The following is a 27,297-nucleotide window of genomic DNA, read 5'->3' on the forward strand; positions in this document are numbered from 1 at the left end:
GCGAGTATAAAAATGTATAGACACCGTGATCTGAACGAAAATAACACCGGTGACATGGTATATGTGTTTGGTATACTCGGACGAAGTAACCGAACTTGGGGAGGTACTTGTGATGAAGTTCAGTTCGTGCTCGAGTAAAACGTGTGAATTTATTGCCGCATGCGTTTACAATAACAAGAACTGACGTGAAGGAGCCCGTAGATAGTAAGTGCGTGCAAAGTCTTACCGGAAAGTCACAACGTAGCGGGGAGCTCGTAACCACAACCGGGCTCAGGGTGATTGCCGTAAATGCGGAAGTGAGTGATTAATAAGGGGCGTGTTAGTGACGAACTATCGTACGTTGGTGTAGTAAGCTTAGTATGGTCATGAGAATGATTAAACAGGTTCGTTCAGGAGAAATTTAAAATGAGAGCAAAAAACGTGACACTATGTGACAATAGACACATAGTGTCACGTTTTTTTCTCTCAATATATCTTTATTTCCCGCGTTATACTCTTTGTGTACGTTCACACACCCCAAGATGGCCGCCTCGGCGAGTCCGTCTTTTATTTTTGTTACCCTGACATTCCGTCACTTTTATCTATCTCCCTGATCATTTTATTTAACTACATCTTCACTTTTGGCATTTTAAATTTCTCCTGAACGAACCGGTTTAATCATTCTCATGACCATACTAAGCTTACTACACCAACGTACAATAGTTCATCATTGACGTTCACTAATACGTCTATAACACGCTCCCTTATTAACCACTTCCGCATTTACGGCAATCACCCTGAGCCCGGTTACGGTTACGAGCTCCCCGCTACGTTGTGACTTTCCGGTAAGACTTTGCACGCACTTACTATCTACGGGCTCCTTCACGTCAGTTCTTGTTATTGTAAACGCATGCGGCAATAAATTCACACGTTTTACTCGAGCACGAACTGAACTTCATCACAAGTACCTCCCCAAGTTCGGTTACTTCGTCCGAGTATACCAAACACATATACCATGTCACCAATGTTATTTTCGTTCAGATCACGGTGTCTATACATTTTTATACTCTCGTTTTCACCTGGGTTCACACACCAACAATCTTTTCCTTTTCCTTCTGATAACCATCTGTATACCAACACGGTAAAAGTACTACTTATGGCACATGATGTAATTCACATCATTAGATACCTATCCTTCCTCTAACTTCTTGTAATGCCTGTACAATAGAGCTCCCTTCCTGAATGTATATACTCTTGCTTTCAGATTGCGACAAAGGCCCCTGATGAAGGGCACGAGTCCCGAAATGCATAGGGACACATTCATTGCAATCGGATGAATTGGAATCCGGATTAATGAAAGTACACTTCTATTGGATTAAGTCTTGATGACTAAAATCTGAGATTAATCAAATAAACCTCGTTGAACTTTGAAGAACCTTTGTTGCTTATTCTGGAATAGCATATAAGTTGATTATTCATGAGACATTGTCTCCACAGGAGTGCCACCAAGGACAAGTGTCATTTGGTTCGACACTTCACTTTAGTTTGTTCAAATTTCAGTCCCCCAAGGCCAGGAGGTACTCATCCTGTGGAACCCAGAAGTGTAATACCTCGCACTGAATTTGATTGACATTATTTTAAGCCGATACCCGTACCAAGGTGTGCCCCACACCACTCTGTTTGCCTTCGTTTTAACTATGCTGAGTGACATCTGTCGCTTTTGTAACGTCAGTTTAGTCTCTGAAAGTAGATTTTGTGTTTGTGATATGCTAAAATGCTTGTAGATTTGGAATAATGCAATGCTTGTAAATTTCGAATAATGCAATGCATGTAAATTTGGTCTGTTACAGAATGTTCTATTGCATTTGCAGTGGTTACTGTGATGACCCAAAGATCAGTTTCTTAATGGTACTCCGTTTCCAGGCCCACACTTGCAGTTCTAAGTTCTTTATGTCTATGAGGCAGTGTTAATTTGCCATTTGACTCTTGCAGTGCAGCAGAGCCCATGCACAAAGACCTTGCCGCATGCCACCTTCTCTCTGTGCAGCTGGTAGAGCTGCTAGATGCCAGAGACTTCCAGCAGGGTTGGCTGCACGGCCTGGTACTCCAGGCCTAAACACAAACCCCTCCACCCAAACTGACTAGAGTCTACCTTCAGGTTACTGTTGAATCCACCAGGAGCTGGGTGTGATAAATGGTCACGTTGGCACAAGCATTCATCTTTGTTCTCAGGAGACGCAGCAGCAGTGGCGGCGGGGAAGTTTTCGGATGAGGGGGGCGGACGGGACACACACACGCTCACATACACAACACTCACAGCCAGGCGCACACACACACACATTCATTCACAACACTCTTTCCCAAACATTCATACATGCACGCACCAAACAATGTAAAAAGAAAATAAATCCCACTACCTTCAGCCAGCTCTGCTCTGCCTCGGAGGTTCCAGGAGGCTTGGGACTGCTGCCTTCCCTCATTGGCTGACCTATGGTCAGCCAATGAGGGAAGGCAGCAGTCTTATCGTCATCAGAGTGGGATGGGGTCAGGGAGACTACTGACCCCACCCCACTCTGTGATGAAGTGTCACTGATTGACACTCGACCCTGGGCGCTTCAGGGCTTAAAACTGAAGGGCCCAGGTGCGAGGCAATCAGTGACGCTATTCCTAGTCACCGAGGGGAGGGCCTCGGCAACCTTTGCTGAGCTGAGAAAGTCACGCCCAATGGAGCGGTGAGTTTCTCAGCCCAGCAAAGTTCAGTTCAAGCAGCCAGGAGCCAACGCTAAATGCGCAGGTGTGTCTCCTGGCTGCTTAAACTGAAAGTGAATAGTGACTTTTGTTCAGCCTGAAAGACACTGTTCCTATGGGGGGGGGGGAAGGGGGCGGGGCCCTTCCACCCAAATGGACCAGCCGCGTCTGCACAGCAGGATAGGTGGTCATGATTCGCTTGATCAGTGCTGTGTACTAGATTCAGAGGTGTAGCTTCAGTGGTGTGGCAGAGGATCCATTCTAGCACTCTTGCCAGCACAAGTCCATGACACACTGAGGGTTTATCCAATTTGATGTTTACTGAAATTGTTTGATGGGTTACACCTGGTTTAGAAAGTGTGTGGTTGAAAGAGTTCCTTCAGCTGAAAAATAAGCACACTTATTTTAATTTTGTTGCAAATGGATACTGCTGTATAGTACTCCCAGGTTTTTTCTGATTAGTTTGGACCTTTATGTCAGGTGAGTCTCTCTACCAGAGTCCCAGTTATTTCACGGTAAAACAAACTGCACATGTTTACTTCCAGGGTCCACCTTTTAAGATGAAGGCTGCTGTAATGCAGCTAGGGTATGGGGCACTGGGCTGATTCCACATGAACACGTGTGTGTGCGCGCGTGCACACGAGTGTGGCTGTGCACACAGATTTAAACTGCACATTTCGCTTGTCAAAATGCCCCTTTTGTCAGACCTAAACCTTAAATTAAGCAACCCATATATAGGCCTTATGGCCCGTTATGGCAAAGGGCAGATATCTAAGAGTAGGACATGGAGGAATAGGTGTTAAACATGTTCCTACAGTGAAATAGCCCCCCCCCCCCCAATATTTTCGCTGTAGCAAGGCTAGCTACTCGGAGCTTAATTTGTAAAAAAATAAAATAAGTGCCAGGGTCCTTGTTTGGAGGCCACTGCACTTGCCCTAGTCGGCACCACCAGTGACCTTACCAACACAACTACTAACTCACACGCCTATAAGCATGACAATTTCGGCTATTTCAGGCCCCCAAAGCTATAAGAATGGCTTGGGCAGCAGGTATGAGTAATTTCTCATTTATATTCAATAAATGAACAACTGTTGCTGTGTTCATCTCTAAATTAGACAAACAGTGCTACCGTGTGGCAGTGTCATCACTGCCGGTATTGACAATTGGGTGCCCATGCCCAGTACTGGAAACCACTGGCTAAAATTAAGAACTGTCCAGCTACTGCCCTAAGAAATCACCATGCTAGATTGTTACACTTATTAAATGTTAAATTCAAATTGGTAACAGCTAGAAAAATACTGCTTTCACTGTTTTTTAACTTTTTTTTATTGTAATTTAAAGTCCTCCTCAATGGTGAGGTTGGATGTTAAATTATTATTTTAGAAATGCCACCTTTCCAAAGTTGGCTTTTTCTGCTAAACATTTCTGTGAATTTACATCTACCTGGACGGATGAGGGCTCTCACACTGGAAAATGCATATTGGAGCTTGACGGTGCACAAAGGGGCGGGAGTGTGTCTTCGAACAGAATGGCTGGGGAGGAGTTGGGACCTGCCCTGAATACACTTCAAAGGGGCTTTTATCGGCACATACAAAGCCATCCGACGCAAGCCTTTTGGCCAGAACTGCAATCCGGAAAGTGGGCAGATTAGACAAATGGGAACCCCCACCCACAAGCTGAACTGGGCATGAAAGTGGCACCCCTGAATATGAGGTAGAGCTAGGCCATAGACTGATAGCGGCATCACCATGTACCCCAGGAAGGAAAAGCCCCTGATGTCCTATTGGACTTAGGACTCAGTCTACAGCTGTTACCAGGACTCAGTCTACAGCTGTTACCAGGACTGAAGGGTCTGTAGGAATGTTGGCTCTTACCCTCCCTGAGGACCAGTTGGGTGAGAACGTGAACACCACTGCCCCAAGAATGCCCTGGAAGATGACTAGGAAGGTCATTGGGTCTGTGGAGGGCACAGCAGAGGAAAAAGATGGTGCAGGGAGCCAGTGACACAAGCTCCCTGCAGTGTCAACCCCTTATAGACTAAGTCTGCTGCAAATGCTCTCGATGGCTAGAGCTCATAACCAGGAAAACCAGTCCAAGACCATTGGAATCAGCCCACCTGGACCGGAGGTTATCATAGCTAAAACTTTGTGACCTTTCACAGTGCCAAGACAATGGAGTTCGTGGGGTTCTGCAGCATTTTGGAGAAAATACCTTTGGGTTGGGCCATGGCCCGGTCATTCTTCAGGAGCTTGCATGGGCCCCGTTTCCCAGACTTCCTTTGGGCTCTGAGACCCCATCCATCGACCAGAATCCCTTCCATGGGTCCCAGGACGTGGCGTGGTCCCAACCACACAGGGATTGTCCCGCTGGGAGCAGTTAACAAGCTGTGTTGGCTGTCCACAGGGGTTGCAGGGCTCCCCCTATGATCCCAAATGTGGAAACTGTCTTGGTGTCCCGAGTGGGACTGGACACCCGTGACAAGGCTGCGTGGATGGAAAGAATGCGCCTGAAGCCGCTACTAAAATATCCACTGCTCCTAAGCTAGAAGCCCCCATAATGCTTCGTGGGTAGGCCCATCTGCATACTTGCCTTGTATGATGCCCAAGAAAAGCCGAGGCACTACCACCATGCTTGGTTCTTGCAGAAACGCAGCAGCCCCCCTTTGATTAACTTTTTCAAACTGACCCTTTATTTCTTGGATCATAAATTATGCCACCTGCTTTTCCTTCATTATAATGAAGCATGCTTAAGGATGGAACCTTTGTTATAGAGCCTGTAAGTACAGGGCCCATTAGGGGTTAGTTTTGACTGCATTTTATGTATCCTAAAAGTTTATAAGTAATACTTACACCCATGTTATATTAATTTTAAATGCATTATTGACAATATATTTTTGACAGTGATTTTGTTTTTTTTACAAGCTTTTCAGTACTTTATTGACTGCAATGATTACATTTAAATATGTGTATTCATTCCAATGCCCAAGTGGTTCTTTTTAACATGTGCATCATTGACCTTTTACGTGGTAAACCTTCAACAAAGCCAAAAGGTTTGGATTGTGTATTAACGTGGTGACCTTTAAATAAAGTAGGCCCGTTGGCTTTGTCAAGGAGTACATTAATAAATAAAGCAAGCCCATTATAGCTTTGTCAAAGTGATACCCCCTCTGTATTGTGGTGATCTATCCGAGATAAGTGGAGGAGTACTGTGATTTTGAGAGTCATGAGCAAGCGATCCATTAACAGTCAAATGTGATTTCAAAAGGTAATCTAAGATATTTTTAATTTACTTGATGTATTTATTTTTAAATTAATGCGCACTGCTTAGTAGTGTGTTTAATAATAAATGCACTTTTCCTTTTCCGAAGAAAAAGCACCGGCCGGACAATCCTTTATTGTTTACCAGCGAATGGTGATTACTAGCCCACACCGCCTCCCCGAGTAGTCCTTAGACTGCTACGCCACCTTAAAAGTCAAGTGCTACAATGGGGTGCTTTGTCCCCATTAAGGGGAAATTGTTGACCTATCTCTTTTGCCAGGCCAAACTTCGTGGCCAACTAATAACCCAATTTCTTACAGATCTAATTAAATAGAACTTTGTAAGATTGTTTGTGTTTTTTCCCTCTTCTCTGTAGAGACTATGTTGCTTGCACCTTCCATGCCTGCCAAGTATCACGCTTCAAGTGTGACACTAACACATTTCTGTGTGGTGCTCCGCATCACCGCACTGAAATACGTCGTCACGCATTTAAATGCCACTGTCTCACTTTGCTGTACCAGTGTTGAAACTGGTTACCAGGCTGCTAGCACACGCACCGGCTCTGCTGCTGAGCTCCCTGCAGGGACTTGCCAGCAGGCTTAGTAAACAGTTAATAATTTTGAACACGGTCAGTCTGCTGCTTGCTACAATGTTACGTTTTGCCCTGCTGCCTCTGGCCTTAGAAATTCCCGCCTGCGCCGCGGCTGTCTAGAAGTGAGGTCGGATTCAGGAAGCGGCGGGCGGGGGGGCTCGAGTGGAGTGCTGTGCTGACTGCTGCCCCAGCGACGCGGCGTAATAAATGCGCTGCTGCCTGCGCATATTTATTCCCAGGGCTTTGGACCGGACAGGACGGCAGATTCAACTCTCACACCATCATGGCAGTGCATGAGTCAAGAGGCCTCAGGAGTTGCGGGAAACTGCAGTCAGTGCTGTGCTCACCGCCGCTGCACCAAACTTGACGCTCAGAGTGCCGGAGGACTCTGTGGGCTCAATAACTGACTCGACGCGGGCCGCGCCGGCCCGACCGCATCGTCGCGACTACCAGCCTTACAGTCAGACTACAGAACAGAGAAGTAAGTACTTTGGTCAGGCAGCTGCCAGGCTTAACCTGAACATAATACAAACTAAGAGGGTTATGTATTAAGCTCAGGTACCCGCAATTTGGAAAACTATTATTCATCATGGTTTTATAAAATGTAAATTATGATCGAATCCCTTAAGTATCGACAGAGCATTGTGTATTTACCTGTGTTACAGTGCTGTTTACTTAAAACCTTTTTGTCTCCAAATTCACCGCAATGTGATGCCTCCTTTACTTTTGTGCCCACGCTAAAAATCTATGCCCTGGAGACCGCACAAGTTTGAATGCCACACAAAGGATATTGGTCCGTAGCCACCTTCTTTGCATAAATTATTTTACATAGTGTTCATTTCAGTTCCACCTTATCCTTTACCCCTAAATGTTGCGTTGCTGGTTGGTGATTTTACTCACTCCAAGAGCTCATCTTGCTGCTTGCCTGTGGACGTTGCTACCTTTGTTTCATCTAGAAAAGTGCATCAAGGCACGTGGCATGGTGTACAAACATACTCAACTTTCTGATATTGGTTGTGCGATGTATGCTCATCTTTATGTTACAGATTTGCATCAGTGACACACTTTTTGAGGGTTGACTATGAGTCTGGCTTGTATGTCCCGTGCTGCTTGATTAAAATATCTATTTTTTAATTTTCCTTGAACATGTGATAGGAACGATTTATACAACAAAAAAAATTTAAAAATAGGAGTTACCGAAAGCCACAGTGACTCCATCCTTGTGCTTCATAAACATAAAGTCTCAGAGGCACCTGTGCTGTAACAGGCAGTTGCAGCCGATGCCTGCAGGTGTTAGTACTCTAAGGTGACCTGCAGGATGTTTTTAATTTCAAATATCTAGATGGCCTTGGCCCCCAGTTACTTATTCCATATTTCTGCTGGAGTTCTTACAGTGCACCAGGCAGAATGCTTGGGCACACTGCAAATCACTTCAGTTTCATCCTAGACTATTGCTGAATGTATGAACTACTTATGACAACACTTCAGCTGTTGTAGAAATGATAGCAGTCACACATATTGAGTAACAACAGACATAGGTCCATTTCAGCAGTTTTAAGATCTACTTAAAGTTTTTCATTGCTCATGTGTGTGCGATTTCTGATATTTGTATGCTTTTCTCATCTTTATTGCTTGATTTTGCTCGCGAGAAAGTGTCACTCATAGTGATTGAAATGTCACTCATAATTTCACTGAAATTATGAACATGTCACACATAAGCAATCTGAAACTTTGGCAGCTATGACCTTCACATCACTATCCCTTCCTTCCCATCCACAGACAGATTGTTGGCAGTAGAGCAATGGCTTGCATTTTGTAAAATGTGTATGTGATAGGAGTATTTTTTTCGTAGTTGCTCAGTAGCGCAGCCATGAGGAGTAGGACTAGCGTGAGCATTGACTTGTTGTACCTTTCTAACTAATTTTCTAAAAATGTTTAGTGTGTGCTTTGAAGCAGTTTCATGTAACTTGCCTCATTAGAAATCAACTGCACACCTGTTTGACATGGATTCAAATCCCGCTCCACTAAATGTATCCATATCGTTTTTTTACATTTTGGTTGTTTTCCAGAACCCCCCCCCCCCCCCACCCCCCCCCCCCACCCCCCCATTTATTTAACTCTAGGTAGGCTCCCCAATTTCATTGTGTGGTACTCTAATGCTTCAAAATACAACGTCGGAATACAGACCTGGTTTTACCTGTGACTTGTTGATAGGTTGGGAGGCGTTATTCAGATCTTCTCATAGAGTGATGGAATGGGGACCCGTATGTTAGAAACTTGTTTTTTTCCCTTAAGGCAGAGCCCTCAATTGAACATCCCGTTTTTCTGGGTTTCTCTTAATGCCTTATTTTGTCTCCCCTCCCCCGTCAGTTTCCCCCAAGGGCCAGCACTGATTGCCTTCTGTTTAGGAAATACTCCAAGTTCTGATATTTCCAGTTTGCCATCTCCGTCACTTTACCACGTCTGAAAATCATGTCCGCATGGAATGTCCCTTATCACTGGCACTCCTCGTGAAGTTTATTACTTATAAACGGTCTTCATAAACCACGAAAACCTGTGCTTCTTGGACCATGCGACCAGTTTTGTTTTTAACATACTTGCTTTGTGTTTGGTAAAGACATTTCCTACTAAGCATGTGACTGTAATGGTGGGGTTATGAGGTGTGTTGGGTCCAGTAGAATGTTGCAACTGGCTGCTTATCTTCACTGTTTAGCCAGTTACCAAAATATATTAGTGCATTTATTTTTTATTTTTTACTATGAACAACTTTTGTTGGTTATGTGGTGCTCTAAAGTTGGTGGTGTAGCACTCCGTAACAGACTATTCACAATTTGTTGCGCCTTTAGTATATTCACTCGAGTTCAGACGAGGCTTGAAGTACTTCTGGGCGCATAGCTAGTACAATTGTTCTTGGTTGGTAGTGTGTGGGTTTGATGTAGCAACAAACCGTGTGATAAACTTCTAGAACTGAGGGCGCGTGTGCTTTTCTTTGTTAGCTTTTTATTGAAGCACATTGGTGATATTATTATATATATATATATATATATATATATATATATATATATATATATATATATATATATATATATATATATATATACATACACACACACGTAAGAGTGCAAAGTAGGCTTGAAGGTCCATGTGTGAAGTAATTACTTAGCTCAAACTTGCACTCGTTTGAGTGGATATTGTGTTTGTTTGTATGTTAATGTAATTTGATAAATTAGTAATTGCTATTATTTAGATCTGACCAGAGGTCCACATTGTTTTCATTTAGTTGGACCTTTTTGAAGTAACATTTTGGCAGATGTCTTATCCTATCTATGCAATTTGTTGGCGTACCAATAGTGACCATATTTAGTTTAAGTACAATTTTTGGAGCAACATATTACACGGAGCGTCCTTATTTGGCAAATGATTGGGTTACCCTTTTTCTGTAGACCCTGTCATTCAAAACATACCTCCTAGAATAACTGCCTGCAGTAAAAGGAAAGACCGTGGACTTCAATTAGGTTTTATAAACAGGAATTGCTCTTACATGCTGATGGAGAAACTATGGAGGCAAAATAGTTACCACATCTCAGGGACCTAAAATGTGATGTGGGTGCTGATATTTTGAAGTAATTTGAAAGTCCTCCGAGCAGTACTGCAATCTATACAAAAGCAAGACCTTTCTGTGGTTTTGCACAGGCAGTCTGGCGAAGTTCTGTACTTGCTGATAACCTCTGGTTTCGTGCTTTGCCGGACTTTATCATTTACAGCTCAAATGGACTTAGTCATAGACTTCTTTAACAGCTTATTTGGAAAATAAGACTTCAGTTTGACCCATTTCCATGCTTAACCATTGGAAAAGTGTTCCAAGTCCCCGGGAGGAGGCCTTGCATTTTAAGGGGCTGGACATACCTTTGCAATTTATCTACTTCGAGTGCACAAAATGTGCTCATAAAGGAGCAGGACAGTCATGCCAGTTGGTGTTTGGTTTACTGAATTTGAAATTTAAAAGCTGCTGTATAATTCATTAACCCACCTCCGTTAGACCTGTCACCCTTAGGGGGGTTTCCCCCAAAGATTTTGCCTTCGCCCCTACAAATTTGTTCTCCCCTATTTTTGATGGTCTTGGACTATGCACGCTTTACCACCTATAACCAGTTCTGAAGTCTGTGCTGTCCTTAAAACACTGGAATTGGCTTATCCCCAATTGGCATCTTTAATTTACGTGTAAACCCCTAGTTGAATGGTCCCACATGTACCCAGGGCCTGTACATTAAATGCAACTAGTGGGCCTGCAGCCGTGATTGTGCAAACCACTTAAGTAGCACTCCTAAATATGTCTTGGGCCTACCATTGCAGCCTGTGTACACTTTTAAATTGCTATTTCGACCTGGCAAAATGAATGCCCAAACTTCTCTTTGTAATTCACACGCCACCCCTAGGGTAGTTCTTGGCCAGCCCTGAGGGCTGGGTGCATTGTATTTAAAAAGTCAAGAATGTAATTTTAAGTTTTTTTTTTTTATATGTCCTGGTAAAGAAAAACTCCTAAATTAGCTTTTCAGTTTTACAATGCCTACCTCTTCCATAGTTTAGATAACATTGGGGTTACTGTATTACATTTATAAGCTGTAACATGATATTGGGAGCAGGTAAGCAAGTCTGTTTTGATGTCTAAAGAATTGTAATTAAAAACCCTCTTTAATGGTGAAGTCGGATTGTTAATCACAATTCTGAAAATGCCTCTTTTAGAATGATGGCATTTTTTTGTACCATCTATTTGGTGTCTGCTACCAATATTCTGGGCCACATGACTAGGTGTAGTTGGTCTTTGTATATGTCTCCCAGACAAAGGGAAGCTAAGTGTTGGCAGGGAGGGCCACTGTGATGTGAAAGTGTGAGGTGACCATTCCTCCCCTTCATTGATTTTAAAATCCCTTTCTGAGCCCTCTCACAAAGGGGTTTGACACTAAACTATTGTAACCCCAGACAATCTGGGCCAGGGTGGAGAGGCAGGAAATTCCATGCATCTCTGAGGTGATAAATGCTTCCAGAGTATTGTGCCCTTCAAAGTGGTCACCAGGTAGAATTATTGGACATCAGACACAATCTCTTCAGTGCACTCCTGGACCTGTGGACTCATCCAGGAAAGGAGGTCTTCTGTACTGCTGACAGGACTGTCACTCCACTGGCTGCTGTTTTGAAGGACTGCAACCCTACTGTACTGCCCTCTTGTCTGGATGAGAAGACCTGGACCTACATCTCTGAACACTGGACCCCAGAGTGATTGTAAGGGCTAGTTGGCTGGCCTCTTTATCAGAAGCTTCAGGGACATAACATGCTCCCAACAACCTTGGAACTAGCGCCTGGACTCTGCAATCTGTGAGTCTTAACCTGCCAAGTGGTGCCACCCTAGGCCTGGACCCTTGGAAGTGGGGTCTGAAGGTGCTCTGCCAGCTCATCTGTGAGCTCAGCAGAACCAATGCATTACCTCTGCTTCATGCACTTCCCCAGTGCAGGGACTTCTCATTACCGCTGCACCCTCATTGTAACCGCCACTAAATGATGCAGGTCGTCACATTGCATGCCTCTGGCCAACAGCAGCTTCATTGAAACAGGGTTCCGCATTGCAAGCCCACAGGTTTCTCAGAACATACCCATGCACAATGCATTCTCAACGCAGACACTCATAGCAATGCTTCTCATTGACTGCCTCGGCGGTGATGCAGGACCTCACTTCTTAGCTCCTCAGAAACAATACCGCACTGCTGACACTCAGCAAATTGCTTCAATTATGTAGTATATCTGTGCTTTAGTTAATGAGACACTTTATTGTCATCTACATGAAATCTGGTTTGACCCACTCCCCTTAATGGAAACTTTTTTCCCCAGACCCCTACCCATAAATGGAGCTTGCATCCCATCATTGAGTTACAGCAACCATTCTCCCAGTAAGGAAACTTCCCTCTGCACCCTTGAGGCCTGCCTGCACTCATTCATATGTACCTTACTACACAAAGATGAAGCCATTCAGTCAGCTGTCCACTAACAACTGACATCCATTTACACTTTCTTCATCTGTCTCTCACCTTTGTCTAATGTAGTGCTGCTCAGTCAACAACTACAACCAGAAATTCCACACCAGCCACTCAGCCCTCTGCATTGTGACTGTTGACGTGCAAATATCCACTTAATCAGTCACTGACATCTTTACCTATATAACCTAAACTATATACTTACCAACACTGTGCACTGCCCTCAAACCTCATTTTAAGTTGTTACTTCAAAGTGCTCATAATTCAGTCCAACTATACACCTGAAATGGAAGACACGCTTTTTGTCTACTACAGAATGTGCAAAGGACTTGCAGTCCGATTCACTGCAATTCACTCAACTTCAATTATCCTCTCATTGCCGAAAAGTTTCACTGTATTCAAGTTCGAGTTGTCTTTCAAGGTAGGCAACCGTATGGTTTTTGGCGATGCACAATCTGTCTTGAGATGTAAGACAACCATGTAATTATCCTAAGTTTCTCTTATTGCAATGTACACAATGGGAGTAGATATTGCACAACATAGCTGCTATGTTCTCCTGCATTCTCCAAGAGGCATGTGGGAGGTATTGGGACGCAAGTGCAGCGTTAAAGCACGCCCCTACCTTCACCCAATAGGTTTGTGAAGGTAGAGTTGGGAGGGGGTATTTTTTCTTCTTTTTTTCTTCATTATAGCAACTCTCCTCCTTTTGTCAGCAAGAGTTATTAATCAGTGCACCATCAGTATGGCCATTAAAACTCATGCAGTCCCCTGAAACTGACTGTGTCTCACTGCAACCAAATCAACCCTATACATCATCATATGTTTATCCATAACCCCACTACTTTTAGTATGACCATGGTTAATAAAACTACGTCTGCTTAATTTCCTGCTCTCCAGCAAGACAGCTAGTTTCTTGAATCCTAGCCACCAGTGTAAATTGGATGGATTCATATAAAAATGTAATTACACTCACAGGTGAGCTTGTAATGGGTGATATGCAAACTACTTAATGTTCAGTGTGTACTGTGGATATGTGCCAGTTGTAGGCTACACAGTCTGCAATAAAATTCCTGAACACATCTGGATTTGGGATGCTTTATTCAACCTAAACCTTACAAATCCTAATATTTTTTATCTTCACATATTTTCCCATTCATGATCCTTTGCTCCTCAGTTACAGATGCCTGTAAAAAGTCACCCTGAGAATTCCCTCAAATTAATGTAGTTCTACTAATCCTGACATCTGTTCTGTGAAACCGGGCTTTCCTAGTTAAGGGTAAGACATGTGCATCTAATTATATGTCAAATAATGTCACCACCACCTCCCCTTTATAACTCTGCAATTAATTGAAATCTGGTTTCAGATCCTTGCAGTGCACTGAAACTACTGAATGTATCCCTTGGAAAGTGATAAGGATCTAACTAGTCCTACATGACCACTAATCTGTGAAGCACAATAAAGCATGCACAACATGCAAGCCCAGCAGTAAAAGCAGGCACCTATTCCAGTGACAAGTTGATCAGGCTGAGACTGGTCAACATTGTCCACTAACACATCACCAATACCTAATTTGTCCCAGTTTCTCAAAGTAAGGAACATTTAAATTGTAAGTACCCGATTTCCTGCAGCGGTCAACATTGCTCCCCTTAAACCATTGCGACATATTGAATTAAGGTGCAAACAGATGTAATAGACCATATTTCAAATCTAAAATTATATTACTTATAATTCCTACTTTGGCCCACTATAGGTTCAAGCATACTACCAAACTATTAAAATGTAAGAGGTTGATGGGAACGCCATGACCTTCAAACTATTTAATTGCCATCTTCCAGTTGCCTTCAAGCCATACCGAAGTCTTTCATTCTTAGCACATGAAATTAAAACTGATTTTCTTTTACTACCAATCAGAGTTCGTATCATCTTTTTCCACAGTGGTTGTGGCAAATGCTAATTTGTTTTGCTGAAAACAATTTAAATGTAATCACTAATTTTTATTCCACCTGCTTAAGTGGTTTGTAATTTTAATTAACTACCCACCAAGCCTCTCATTACAATCTTTTTAATGAAGTTCCCTCTTGGTGATGCTAAAACAATATACCAAATTTGAAACCTTAGTTGTGCCAGTGTGTGTCCTGCTTCTATAAAATGCCCGGTTACTCACCGGTAATATACATTACTCCGAGTCCTGGTCTCCCCGTCCCATTCCTGACAAGTGAGCAGCTAGTCTGCTCTACAGAAACCCCTACCTAGCTGAGCTGTTTGCACTTCCCCCTAGGATGACGTCACCATCACGTGACTATAAAAGGGGGAAGTGCATCAAGAAACATCCTGAGAATACCAAAGAAACCAGAAAGAAAAACAGACAATCACCCAAAGAAAACCCAAACCGGGGAGGGAGAGAAGGGCTCAGGAATGGGACGGGGAGACCAGGACTCGGAGTAATGTATATTACCGGTGAGTAACCGGGCATTACCTCCTCGTCCTGTCTCCCCGTCTCATTCCTGACAAGTGAGCCCATACCCAAGCACACGGTGATTGTAAGAAAAAAGCAGACCAAACAGTTTGAGAAAAAACAGGTCCAGTTTTAATCAAAAGAAAACCGTACAGATCACAAATCATGCACCGCAGAAAGAACACTAGCCCCAAAAGCAGCAGAGGCCGCCATCCCCAACTGAAGACTGTAATGTGCAACAAAAGTATAGGGAGAAGCCCACGTGGCAGCATTGCAAATGTCTCAACGAGGCCCCCTTGAACATGGCCCAGGAGGACGACACGCTCCGAGTCGACCTACCCTGAACAGAAGAAGGCAGAGGACAGTGGGCAGAATCGTAAGCAGAAACCACAGCGCCCCTGACCCAACGAGACCAGGTGGACAAAGAAGGCTGAAGCCCCAGCCCCGAGAGGCCATAGGTGACAAACAGGGAATCCACTTAACGGAAACCAGCCGTACGCTCCAAGTAGATGCGGAGAGCCCTCAGCACATCCAACGAATGGAGAAGCACCTCCTCAGGAGAGGCAGGAGCCGGAAAACACAGGGAGAACAATATCCTCCTGACAGTGAAAGGAAGACACCACCTTAGGAAGAAAGAACTGACTCGGACAGAGAATGACCTTATCGCAAAAGCGCAAGATGGGGGGGGGGGGGGGGGGGGGGGAGCCATCAGCGCCCCAATCTCACCAACCCTCCGCCCAGAAGTAATGGCCACCAGGAAAATAACCTTAGCAGAAAGGAATTTCAGGGCCACAGAGTCCAAAGGCTCGAAAGGAGGACCCGTCAAAGCCCGGAGAACCAAGGGAAGATCCCAAGAAGGCACAGGAGAACGAGAGACAGGACGCTGAAAAAGGAAACTCCGCAGAAACGGAGGGGGAAACGGAGGAAACCGAAGAACCCCGGAAAGCAAGAATGGCAGCCCACTGGGCCCGTAGGGAAGAAACCATAAGCCCCAAGACGAAACCATCCTGCAAGAAGTCCAAAACCTTCACGGCCTCACAGGAGGCAGAAGAGAGACCCCTCACAAGACACCAGGAGGAGAAATTCTTCCAGTGACGGTCTTACGACTTCAAGGTGGAAGGACGCTGAGAAAGCTGGAGACAACGGGCAACCTCAACCGAGCAACCCAGACCCAGCAAACTCAACCTCTCAAGTGCCAAACCCCCCAGCCGGAGGCGATGCAGGGAGGCAACCCCGAGAAGAGGAGCCCGCAGCGGGGAGGGAGACAGGGGAACCTCCAATGAGGGCAATCAGAAAAGGTCAGCAGAAGGGGGAACCAAGACTGTAGAGACCATTCCGGAACCACCAGGAGAACCTCCGCCCGATCCCAACAAATCTTCAGGAGGACCCTCGGAATTAAGGCAAACGGAGGGAAGACAAACAGCAGACCCCTCGACCAAGGAACCGAGAAAGCATTGGTAGCCCACGCCAACGGAAAAGGAACTATGCTGCAAAACCGAGGAAGAAGGGCGGACTCCTCCGAGGCAAACAGATCCAGCCAAGGAAGGCGGAACCGGAGGACATTCAGATCGAACAGATCCGGGGACAGACAGAGGGACACCGAGGAGGGGAACACCCTGCTCAAAGAATCCGCAGGCCCATTCTCCTTCCCCGGAAGATAGACCGCTGTCAGAGACGAGAGACACGACTCGGCCCAAAGGCTGATCTCCCGGGACAGGAGAAACCGAGCACGACACATGCCCCCCCTGGTGATTCACATAAGAACGAACCACTTGATTGTCCGTCTGCACAGAGACCGCCCGACCCCGAAGGAGAGAAACGAACCAAAGAAGAGCCAACCAAACCGCCCTCAACTCCTTCCAGTTCGAGGACTGGAGGGACTCTGGACCACCGACCCTGAGCCTTGGAGGCACCCAGAACGGCACCCCACCCCAAAGCACTGGCATCCGTGGACAACACGACCACAGACTGAGGAGGAAGGAGATCGAACCCCCGGGAAAGGGAGAGAGGGGACAACCACCACTGGAGATCCGCCCGAATCCCAGGAGTGACAGGGATCAGAGTCTCGTAGTCCAAGGAGGCAGGATCCCAGTGCGACAGGACATGATGCAACAGGGGGTACAGATGGAGCCTGGACCAAGGAAGGAGATGCAGAGTGGAAGCCATCTCCCCTTGACTCCGCAACCAGAGACGGGCAGACACCCGGGATTGGGACAGAAGCCAGGAAAGATGACGAAATAAAGTCAACTGGCGCTCCTGCGAGAGAAAAACCATGTCCATGCGGAAGAGAGCCCCCAGGAACTTCAGGGACTGGGAGGGCACCAGGGAGGATTTCCTGTGGTTGATAAGGAACCCAAAGGAACCCAGCAGAAGACACACCTGGTCCACATCTGACAGAGCCTGTGAAAAAGGAGACCATCAACCAGTCATCCAGATATGGAAACACCAGTAGTCCCCTGGAATGAAGGATACCCACCAGAGGGGCCAAGAGCTTGGTGAACACTCTGGGTGCCAATGAAAGGCCGAAAGGGAGCACCCGGAACTGATAGTGCAGGGCCCCCACAGCAAATCGGAGAAAACGCTGGTCTTCCGGGTGGACAGGAACGTGCAAATACGCATCCATCAGATCCAGGGACGCCAGGAAGCTCCCTGGCAGGACCAGAGGCAGGATGGACTGGAGCGTCACCATCTTGAACGGACGGTGGACGACGAAGAGATTGACCCGCTTCAGATCCAAAACAGGACGAAGATCCGAAGTGTCTTTCTTTGAGACAAGAAAGAGGATTGAATAGCAACCCCTGCCACTCTCCAGAGGAGGAACCTCCACAATAGCCTTCTTCTCCAACAGGAGCCGCACACCCGTCAACAAAGCATCTCTGCGCAGAGGAAGACTGGGCAGGGGAGTCTGAACAAAACCCGGAGGAGGAGAGGAAAGCTCGATCCGGCAACCTTCCGAAATAGTCTGAACCGCCCAGGCATCTGGAACTGACAACCACCGGGCGCGGAAGGACTGGAGGCGACCACCAACCGGCAAAGGCAGACAGTCATTGAGAAGAGGAGGAAGCGGGGGTGGCAACACCGGCAGCGGCCCGGGGCTTGGCACTTCCAGGGGCCCCCCGGCCACGACCCCGTGCACGAAAGGGCTGAGAAGCATCACGAGCAGGAGGCCCAAAAGCGCGACGATAACCAAATCCATGCCCCGAGAAGAAGGGCGGACAGGAGCCACCAGCTTGCGGTTCTCCACGGACTGCTTGACCATACCCTCCAGTTGAGGACCGAACACCTTGGAACCTCCAAAGGGCAGCTTGCGGCCATACTACTACTAGATCTTAGCGCGGCCTTCGACACCGTGAACCATCCTATCCTGCTTCACAGGCTGGAAGAAGTTGGTTTCTCGGGCCGCGCGCTACGGTGGCTGCATTCTTTTCTGTCTGACAGGACCAATGTGGTCTTTGAAAACGAGGCTTCCTCTCCCCAAATGTGTCTCCACTGCGGTGTCCCCCAGGGTTCGTCACTCAGCCCAACCTTAACATTTACATGAGGCCTTTGGCTGAGGTGGTGCTCCCCTGGGGAGTACAACTGGTAACATACGCAGATGACACACAACTTATTATTTCCTTAACTACTCAGGATGCCCCTTTTGAAAATCTCTCTACCTGTCTTAATAAAGTACGGGAATGGATGGATGAATCCTTCTTAAAACTTAATGGAGCAAAAACAGAGGTGATGATGCTGGGACATAAGGCACCCACTACGGTGGAGGAATGGTGGCCGGATAGCCTTGGCCATCCACCTAAGCCCAAAACACAAATTAAGAGTCTTGGGGTGTGGATGGACCCAGCTCTTAATTTTTCAGTACAGGCCCGGAAGGTAGCAGCTACATGTTATGCACTTATTAGGCTCCTTAGGAAAATCATCAGCCTTCTCCCCTTCGAAGCCAGAAGGATCTTAGTACAAGCGCTGATATTATCACGCCTAGACTACTCTAATGCACTATACTTAGGCCCTCCTCAAGGGACAATCAAGATCTTGCAGACCGTGCAGAATTGCGCTGCACGTATGTTGCTGAATGTCCCACGGAGAACCTCTGCCAAACCTGCACTCCGTCAGCTTCACTGGCTTCCAGTGCAACAGAGGATCGAGTTTAAAGCTCTGACCACGGCCCACAAAGCAGTCGACAAGTTAGGACCTGCACTGATTCAATCAATGTTCTGCCCATATTTCTCCGGTCGGGAACTGAGATCTAATAACAAGAACCTTTTGGCAGTCCCTAAAACAAGGAGAGTGCGCATGGGCGGCCGACGCTTCTCTCTACAGGCCACAAAACTTTGGAATAATCACCCAGACTACATCAGAATGGAAGAAAACCATCTTAAATTCAGGAAGATGCTGAAAACCCTCCTGTTTACCTAGACTCTGAGAATGAACGTTGGTCTGAAGCGCTGGGATGCCCCCGGGTAGCCATGCGCTATACAAATAAGGAATCATCATTCATTCAACTTAAGGTGGACCGACTTCTGCGAAGAGTCCGCCTTCCAGGAACGCATCCAAATATGACGACGGGCAGCAATGGAAGCACCAGAAGCAGCCGCCGCCGCCCCCAAATTGTCGAAGGAAAGATCCGACAGGTAACGAACCTGCAACTCCATCAAAGACAAGAGATGTGACATCCTCGCCGTCGTTCAGCAGAACTGACAGGGACTGGAAATCCTTAAGGAGCGACTGAACCATATAGTTAGAATATGCAGTCGCCCGGACAGAAAAATTAGAAGCGGCATAGGAACGCTTCACCGCCCCCTCAACACGCCTATCCACAGCGTCCGCAGGGAGGGTGTCTTCAGAAACCACCAAACCCTGAGCGGAAAGGCCAGCCATTAAATTGTCCACTTTCACAGCCTGAGGGAATTCAGCAGCAAAACCCTCAAGAGAGTAACGCCTGGACAGGAAACGAGGAAAAGAAGACTTGTTCACCTCCTTCCATTCGTGAGACAGCACATTGCGCACCGCCCCATGTAAAGGAAAGGAGTCTGGAGCAGGCTGGACATACTGCGTAAAAAAGTCATCCTCCACAACAGCATCCGCAGGAGGAGAGAAGGCCAAATTGGACCGCACATGGGTGAACAGTTCAGCGAGCTCAGCACCCTGAACAAAACGACCACGGACACCCTCATCAAGACCCATGTCCTCCTCCGGATCAGCCTGTGGATCCAAAGAAACACGAGGCACCTTGGGAGGAGGCCCAGCCGCGTCCCTAGCCAGGAAAGCAGCAGCCACAGCCTCATTAATAAACAGGTGCAGGGCATCCAGAGGGGCCGCAGAAGAAGACGCTTCAGAAGCCATTGCAGAAGCAGAAGTTCAAAAACCCCCAACAGGCACAAACCAGGACAAAAAAACACACAAGAAGGACCCCATATATAGTCTGAGGACCCGAACACCTGTGGCAGGAAGAAAAAATGGGCCGGCATGAAAAGCCCAGCCAACAGCCAAAACGCCCCCCTAAAACGCACAAGACCACATGAGCGTCTCATCACCAACCCCAAAAAAAGTCCCGCCCGCTAAAGCAGGGCGAAAAAGGACCGGAGACCACCCAGGAATGGCCGCTGGAGCAGGCCAACCAAAGGCCGGTGAGTTCAATGAGCAGAAACAGCCGCTAACTCGAGCCGCGTGTAATATCATAGCCCTAAACAGAGGCGGACGCTAACGTGAGCCGCGTGCAAGAAAACAGCCCCAGAAAGGAGACAGCGCGGGGGAAATGGCAGCGCGATAACAAAGGCGGCCGCTAAAGCACGCCGCTGCACAGAAAAAGAAACAGCAGGGAACTCACCAGGAACACAGGCAGCCCCCGAACAGCACAGCCAGGAAACTCGGTCGTAGATCGCAGAAAAAAAAGAACAGGATGTTTCTTGATGCACTGTGATGGTGACGTCATCCTAGGGGGAAGTGCAAACAGCTCAGCTAGGTAGGGGTTTCTGTAGAGCAGACTGGCTGCTCACTTGTCAGGAAATGGACGGGGAGACAGGACGAGGAGGTAATGATGCTCTATATTTAATGGACCAATATAGCACATATTAGAAGTAAATTGGCAAATAATAGGGGCACAGTATTTCATAGCTGGATCCAAGGTGGAGAAGTTATTCATTTACTTACAACACATGCTGGTGTGCTTAACTTAATAGACTCAGACTAAGGGCAGAGGGTGTGGCCCAACGGCTAGAGCGTCAACCTCAAAGTTGAGAAACCGGGTTTGTGTCTTGCAGGGACGCTCAACATCCTTTGATTCTGGGCAAATCACTTAATCTCCCCGTGCCTAACAAAAAGGAAAGTGTCTGTAAAACAACTGGTGCTCATGTAAAGCTCTATACCTTCGGGTCAAGTTTGCACTATTTAAAACTCCCCAAAAAAACCACAAGTCCTATACAAGTAAAATATAATTGACTCAAAGGTGTGGATGAGATTCACCGTAAACACCGAAGCCATATTAAAAAGTTCACATTGTTAACTATGGTTAAATATGGGAAAATAACAGCAGGTTAGAAGGAGGTTTAATGGAAGAGACTTCTTCATGTGGAAATGTGTTTTTCATGTGAAGAGTCATCTGGGCATAGAATGCTCTAGCCACCAAATTATATTGCAACCCTTTCTTCCTGCAAAATAACCTGCAACCCTACTCCAGTACATTATATTGACTTAGAAACTTTTTTTATTTTCAAAGACCAGGGCCCATCATAAGCTTCCCATGGCCCTCAGCCCATTTGATGAATTCAGTAGTTATACTTACTCCAGGATTATATGGAACTTTACTCAAATAAGCACTGTTTGCTAAGGAACTTTAAATATACATAAAACTTATTTTGCCTCTAACAAAGTGTTGCGTCATATTGGATAAAATGGCTTATAATCCTCAGTGACTCATAAATGTTTAGCCTGTTGCCAGAGTAACTTGCGTTTGTAATGCGTCAATGATTCAATATGCATTTGTAGGTGCTGTTTGTATGAACTCTTAATTAAAACTTTAATGAATCTGCTCTAAGGCTTGGCATTTTTCCCTTTAAAATCTTGCAGGCCAGTCTTATGAAATCCGGCTCCTTGACAACAGGAAATTGGGAGAGTATCAGGATTTAAATGGAAAATACATAAAGGTAAGTTTTCTTAATTTGCTGAGCGCCTTTGATAAAGCAAACTTGTAATTTGCTTTCACGGTCTGTTAATATTTTTGTCCGTGAAGTTCTTGCCAGGTCTCCACAAAAGTACTAAAGTGCCCAGTTGCTACTTCCCGCCACAAAATATTCATGTCCAAATCGCAAACTATTTACTGGCTATGTTCACTGGGGTCTTTGTATGAGATGTACTACATTAGGTAACTGCTTTGCAGTTAAATTTGGACACTATATACTTTGGCAAAGGCAGTAGTTGGTGAGCGCAGTAGAGTGGGTGGTTAAAGGGTTGGAATGGGTAAGAAAACTTTGGACGAAAGGCAACACAAAGATTTGTTTTTCCACTTAGCAATGAAGTGAAACCATTTCTGTATGTAATGCATGGGTAGGTAAGGCTCTGGAGGCCTGGTATCTCCCTCATTTTTTCTTCAAACGTGTTCTCATGAACCTATTGCAGAGCAGTACTAAACATGGGCCTAACCCTCTAAGAAGATTTCGATACTTGTGGTTGTCCCCTCTTGGCAGTCCACTTCCGAAAACGTATTCAGTAGAACACAGGAAATGTATAACTTTTCAATTAAGGGAACCTCCTTGGAATAGGAAGGTCAGTAGATTAACGTCTGAGAATTAGACTTTGCTCTTTGCTAGCCACCTCTAAATCTTTGGGTGACTATTTGAGTTGAATACGATTTGTCTTTTAAACTATGAATCCTTTTTGTTTTTTCCATATCCCAACTTCTGTTCTCATTTCATTGTCATTTTCTGTAGCTCATTTGTTTTTGATTGTTCTTTTCATAAGAGCATAATTCGTGTAGTTTTCCATGATCGACGTTTACAATATACAGAACACCAACAACTAGAAGGCTGGAGATGGAGCCGCCCAGGGGACAGAATACTTGATTTGGGTATGTCTTTTTTTAAAACAAAGTTTATTTTATTTGTTTGCAACTTCTTTGCTTCATTTTTATTCCTCTTTTTGGTTCTCATTCGGTGCAGCACTGTTTAAGCTAAACACTTGTAGTGGGCCTAAAATTAGCACACTTTAGCAAATAGTTTACTATGGAATAAACTCTTATTCTTGTTGGGTTCAGAGTTAAGTATCTACTTAGGACAAACCCTTGCAAGAAAAAGTTCCAAGTGATGCTTTCGTGTTCAATATTTCAACTTCACATTGACACTTTCCTGCTGTTTATCTATTGCTGTATGTACTTTGCCTGATATGTTTGGCATTCTGCTCATGTCTGTAATCTCTGTACTTTGCTAGTTTCAACAACATCAAGCTACTGCCTTAAAGTATACTTGTTCCAAAGTGTAACTGCTGTCTCACTTAATGTTTTTGATCTCTAGTGCTTCGGGTGTGCCAAAGTCTTTAACCTGCTGCCATGGCGGCTTCCCTGTGATTGGATGGTTGTCTTAAATATGAGGAATTTCAGATCCAAGGAACATTCCTGATTGAGTTATCAATTTTGGTTTTTGTAAACTAAAACCTCTCATATTCATGTTGCAACTGATCTTCTAAATGCTTGATCTCTTTGCTCGTACTCAAGCTTCCCCTGATTGATTTTCTTTTTACTTTAATTCCTACCAATATCATACTACCTTGATATGATATAAAAACCAAATTGAATGTCTCTAGTTTTGGTTAGGGAAAGTGGTTGTGTTTTTTTTTTTTCTTCTCTCCAACCCGTTTCGGATAAGAAGTGTACATTGTCTTGCATTGTTTTGTTTAGAGCGCACTCCAATTTAGAGCCATTCAGAGCCACTTCACTTTTTTACCCTATTACTTAAAGCATATCTGCATCTTTTGGGTGGTATAATTTCTGTTTTAATTCACTTCCTTTCAGAGTAGGTGTAGCATCTGTTTGGAGACCTTACTAACGGCCGTTTAACTTGGGAATTTGCCTTAAAAAATCCATAAAATGAAAAGGCTATGATTCTGGGTAGTCTTAACTAGAGAACATTGCTGACCTCTGGAGTGCCTAAGGACTGACACCGCATTTCTGGCCCTTTTGTGCCTGATCCGAACTTAAGCTGTATTGTGGTGTCTTACTGTAAAATAGTTAAAATACATTTTTTTAAAGGCTTTAATATGATCGCTCAAGTCTTTGCAATATGGATTTTTTCTTACTGCCTTTCCTCTTTGGACATGCTTCATGAGCGCTTTTGACAAAGCTTTATCTCTAATATTGAAAATGTCTTTCAGTGAATTTGCATGTCTATAGTTCTGTTTTGAGCATTGATACTGGAGTGAAATCATGTACAAGGCTTTGTGGCATATAGATTACAAAGTAAACAAATGTGTCTATTCTCTTGCGCACACATTAGTCATTACACTCAATTATTGTAATGCCATCCCATCCAAGCCTCACGTTCTTCCTTGCCCCGACCAATTGTCTTATCCAATTGATTCCAAGTTGTGACTTCAACCTTACAGCCTTTATTTGTTACTGATAAGTTTACATGTAACTAGTTCTCAAAGAATGCTTTTAGAGAAACTGTACTTAAATTTCAAATCACATCATAACCTTACTGTGCCCACTTTTTTCTCACTGCAAATCTCTTGTGCCCTCCACTCTTTGTTCCAGCTTATACCTTCCTTCTGGCCCACATTACATTTCTGCACCTTTCAATATTATAGCTCATTTAGCATGACTTGACATTACCTTTAGTCTTCATTCTTATTGTTTCTACCCCAAATTTAAATGACCTTATTTCATAATGTTTCATTCCACTTTGCTTATTCATCCAATTCTCATTTGGTAGCTCAAATCTGCATTATCTCCTCGTCCCTCTCGCTTATCTGAATGAATGAAATCAAAGTGGATGTATAGAACGCATGGCTGCCCGAGAGCGTCCCAGGGCTATAGAACAAGGAATGCCAGGGACAGTACCAGCGTCTAGAGGTCCTGGGGAAACAGAAAGGTTTTAAGGAGCTTTCGGAACTTCGGATGGCTCTGCTCCATCTGAATCCTGGGTGGGAGAGCATTCCACAATGTCGCTGAGTTTACCATTACATAATGAGACCACTGTGCTTTGTAGACACCCCATAGATATATAAGAAAGCCCCGCCCCTCCAGAACTTCTGTTCTTTTGTGTCAGACACTGAAGGGTGAGGGCCGTGCTCTCGCTCCAGCGAGGTCTTGCTTTAGTGGGTTGATATTTGATCTTGCAGGCTTGTCTTGTCCGGCGGCATTTTAAAACATCCTGGAGTTCATGATTTATGGTTTTCTGCTTGGTTCATTCCTTCCTTTGGGAATGATTTCACGTGGTCCGAGGCGGCAGAAGCATCACAGCGTCCCCGTGGGCCAGAGGTTTCTGTACAGTGATTGTCTTGTGGAATTCGGAGGAGACCTCAAGGGGGTGTCAGCACACGTTGGGGCGGTGCTCTCCTCAAAGTGTGGTCCTGGACAACTTGAGGATATGGGTCCTGGTACGAACGCGGCCAAATATTAATGTGCTGAGTTTACTGGGAGCGGTGTCGCCACATAGTGTGGCAGATTTTCTTTGGTGTTTCCCCTGGCCGGAGGTCTGTGTTGCCCTCCTCCGTTCAGGGTGGGCGCGGCCTGTTGACCAAGGACTGAGTTCACCCAGCCAAAGTTCTGCAGTGCCTTCCTCGGACAGGCGTTGGGCTAACTGTGTTGCGCAGGCAACCTGTTGATCGGCCTGCTTCTCGTGGAGGCGCTCTAGCTGTATGTGGCACCTCTGTTCCTGCTTGCAGTGCAGCAGGATTAGATTGTGAAATGTCAGCGTTCTCCGTGTTGCGGGCGCTTGGGTCGGGTGATGCAATGGAGGGATAAGTTGGAAGGCTCCTGGGGCATCCTTGGACTGTGGAAATCCCTGTGCCTGTCGGGTGCTTCAGAGCAGTGCTCTGAGTCGCTCAGTCAGGTTGGCGGAGAGGCAGCATGGTGCTGCACGCTTTCGGACTTTCCATGCTGCATGGTTATGTTTATGGGAATGGTGTTCCTCTCAGTGAATGCATGACAGCCCGTTAGGAAGCGGTGCTCCTTTCTACTCGCAAAACTGTCACTGAAGGTAGGACATTTTTTTTTTAAATAAAAATGTGTAGCTGTGCTGTACGTTTGTTTGGTTGTTCCTGGCCAATAGCCTGTCCATTTTGTTTTTTTTTTCATTGGCTGTGGGTTTCCTCTGTAATTTTCTGTGTGGTTCCATTGTCCTATTCTGTGCAGAGCCAATGTTTATTGTTTAACAGTAGGGTAGGTTTCTGACCCGGGGCTGTGTTCTCCCCGCTGAAGGTCTGCGGGGCTATTCTCTGGCAGGGGTGTTTTACTGGTTTGCCATGCAACCAGCTGCTTTTCTTTCTGCTGCAGGGGACTTTCTCTCTGCAGGGCGATGATTTTGTTTGTTCTGGGATGTTCTGTTTGCTGGATTACTGGTTCAGGGTTTCTCAGTAGACTTCGTTGCCTGACCGTTTGTGCTGGGAGAGTAGCTGTGGCCTATTGGTTTAGATCTTAGCCTGTTGCTTTGACTGTTATGGGTTTGACTCCTAGTGTTTCAATGCTTGTGTTGGCTCAGTTACAATGTTTGAGCGTAGTTTTTCCACTGTTCTGTTTGCAGAGCTGGTGGTCTGCTGTGCCTTTCTTTGGCCCAGGTGTGAATATTTCAGTTGCAATGGCCCCCGCTGTTACCTGAGGCTGTGGCTCCGGGTTGTGGTCTTTCAACTCTGGTGTTTGGGTTGCACCTGTTGGCTCCTGACTGTCATGGGGTGTTTGGGGCACCTGTTATCTCTTAGACCAGTGATGTGGCCTGTTGGTCAGGGCTGCCGACTTTAGACCTAGGGTAAGAAGTAAGAGCTCTTGAGTCTGCTCTGCATCTGATGTTTGAGGGCAAACCAATATTTCCCCGTACTTCTGGACTGTGGGACTGACCTTGGGTTGCTAGTGTGGTGTGGTGCTCATGGTAACATTCCAATGCCCTTGGGCCATGTTTCACTCAGTATGAAACATTTCTTGGCTTAAACAGTGTGCTGGTTTGTTCCTTCTCGTTGGCTTCCGGGTGGATTCATTCAGAACCTTCTTTTTTTGAGGATGTGTGTCATTGTGCATAGTGGAGATGCATGTTCATGC

The 27,297-nt window shown here is 45.5% G+C and overlaps 1 protein-coding gene across 1 annotated transcript in view; it reads left to right on the forward strand.

The window, feature by feature from the left end:
- TFCP2L1 (transcription factor CP2 like 1) overlaps positions 1-27,297 on the forward strand; it is a 126,770-nt gene that overhangs the window by 42,421 nt on the left and 57,052 nt on the right. Inside the window, exons 3-4 of the mRNA XM_086957102.1 lie at positions 22,122-22,198; positions 23,013-23,118. Coding sequence (XP_086813228.1) covers positions 22,122-22,198; positions 23,013-23,118 — 183 coding nt within the window. The remainder of the gene's footprint in view (positions 1-22,121; positions 22,199-23,012; positions 23,119-27,297) is intronic.

This window comes from Lissotriton vulgaris, chromosome 2_1 (assembly GCF_964263255.1).
Source record: "Lissotriton vulgaris chromosome 2_1, aLisVul1.2, whole genome shotgun sequence".
NCBI lineage: Eukaryota > Metazoa > Chordata > Amphibia > Caudata > Salamandridae > Lissotriton > Lissotriton vulgaris.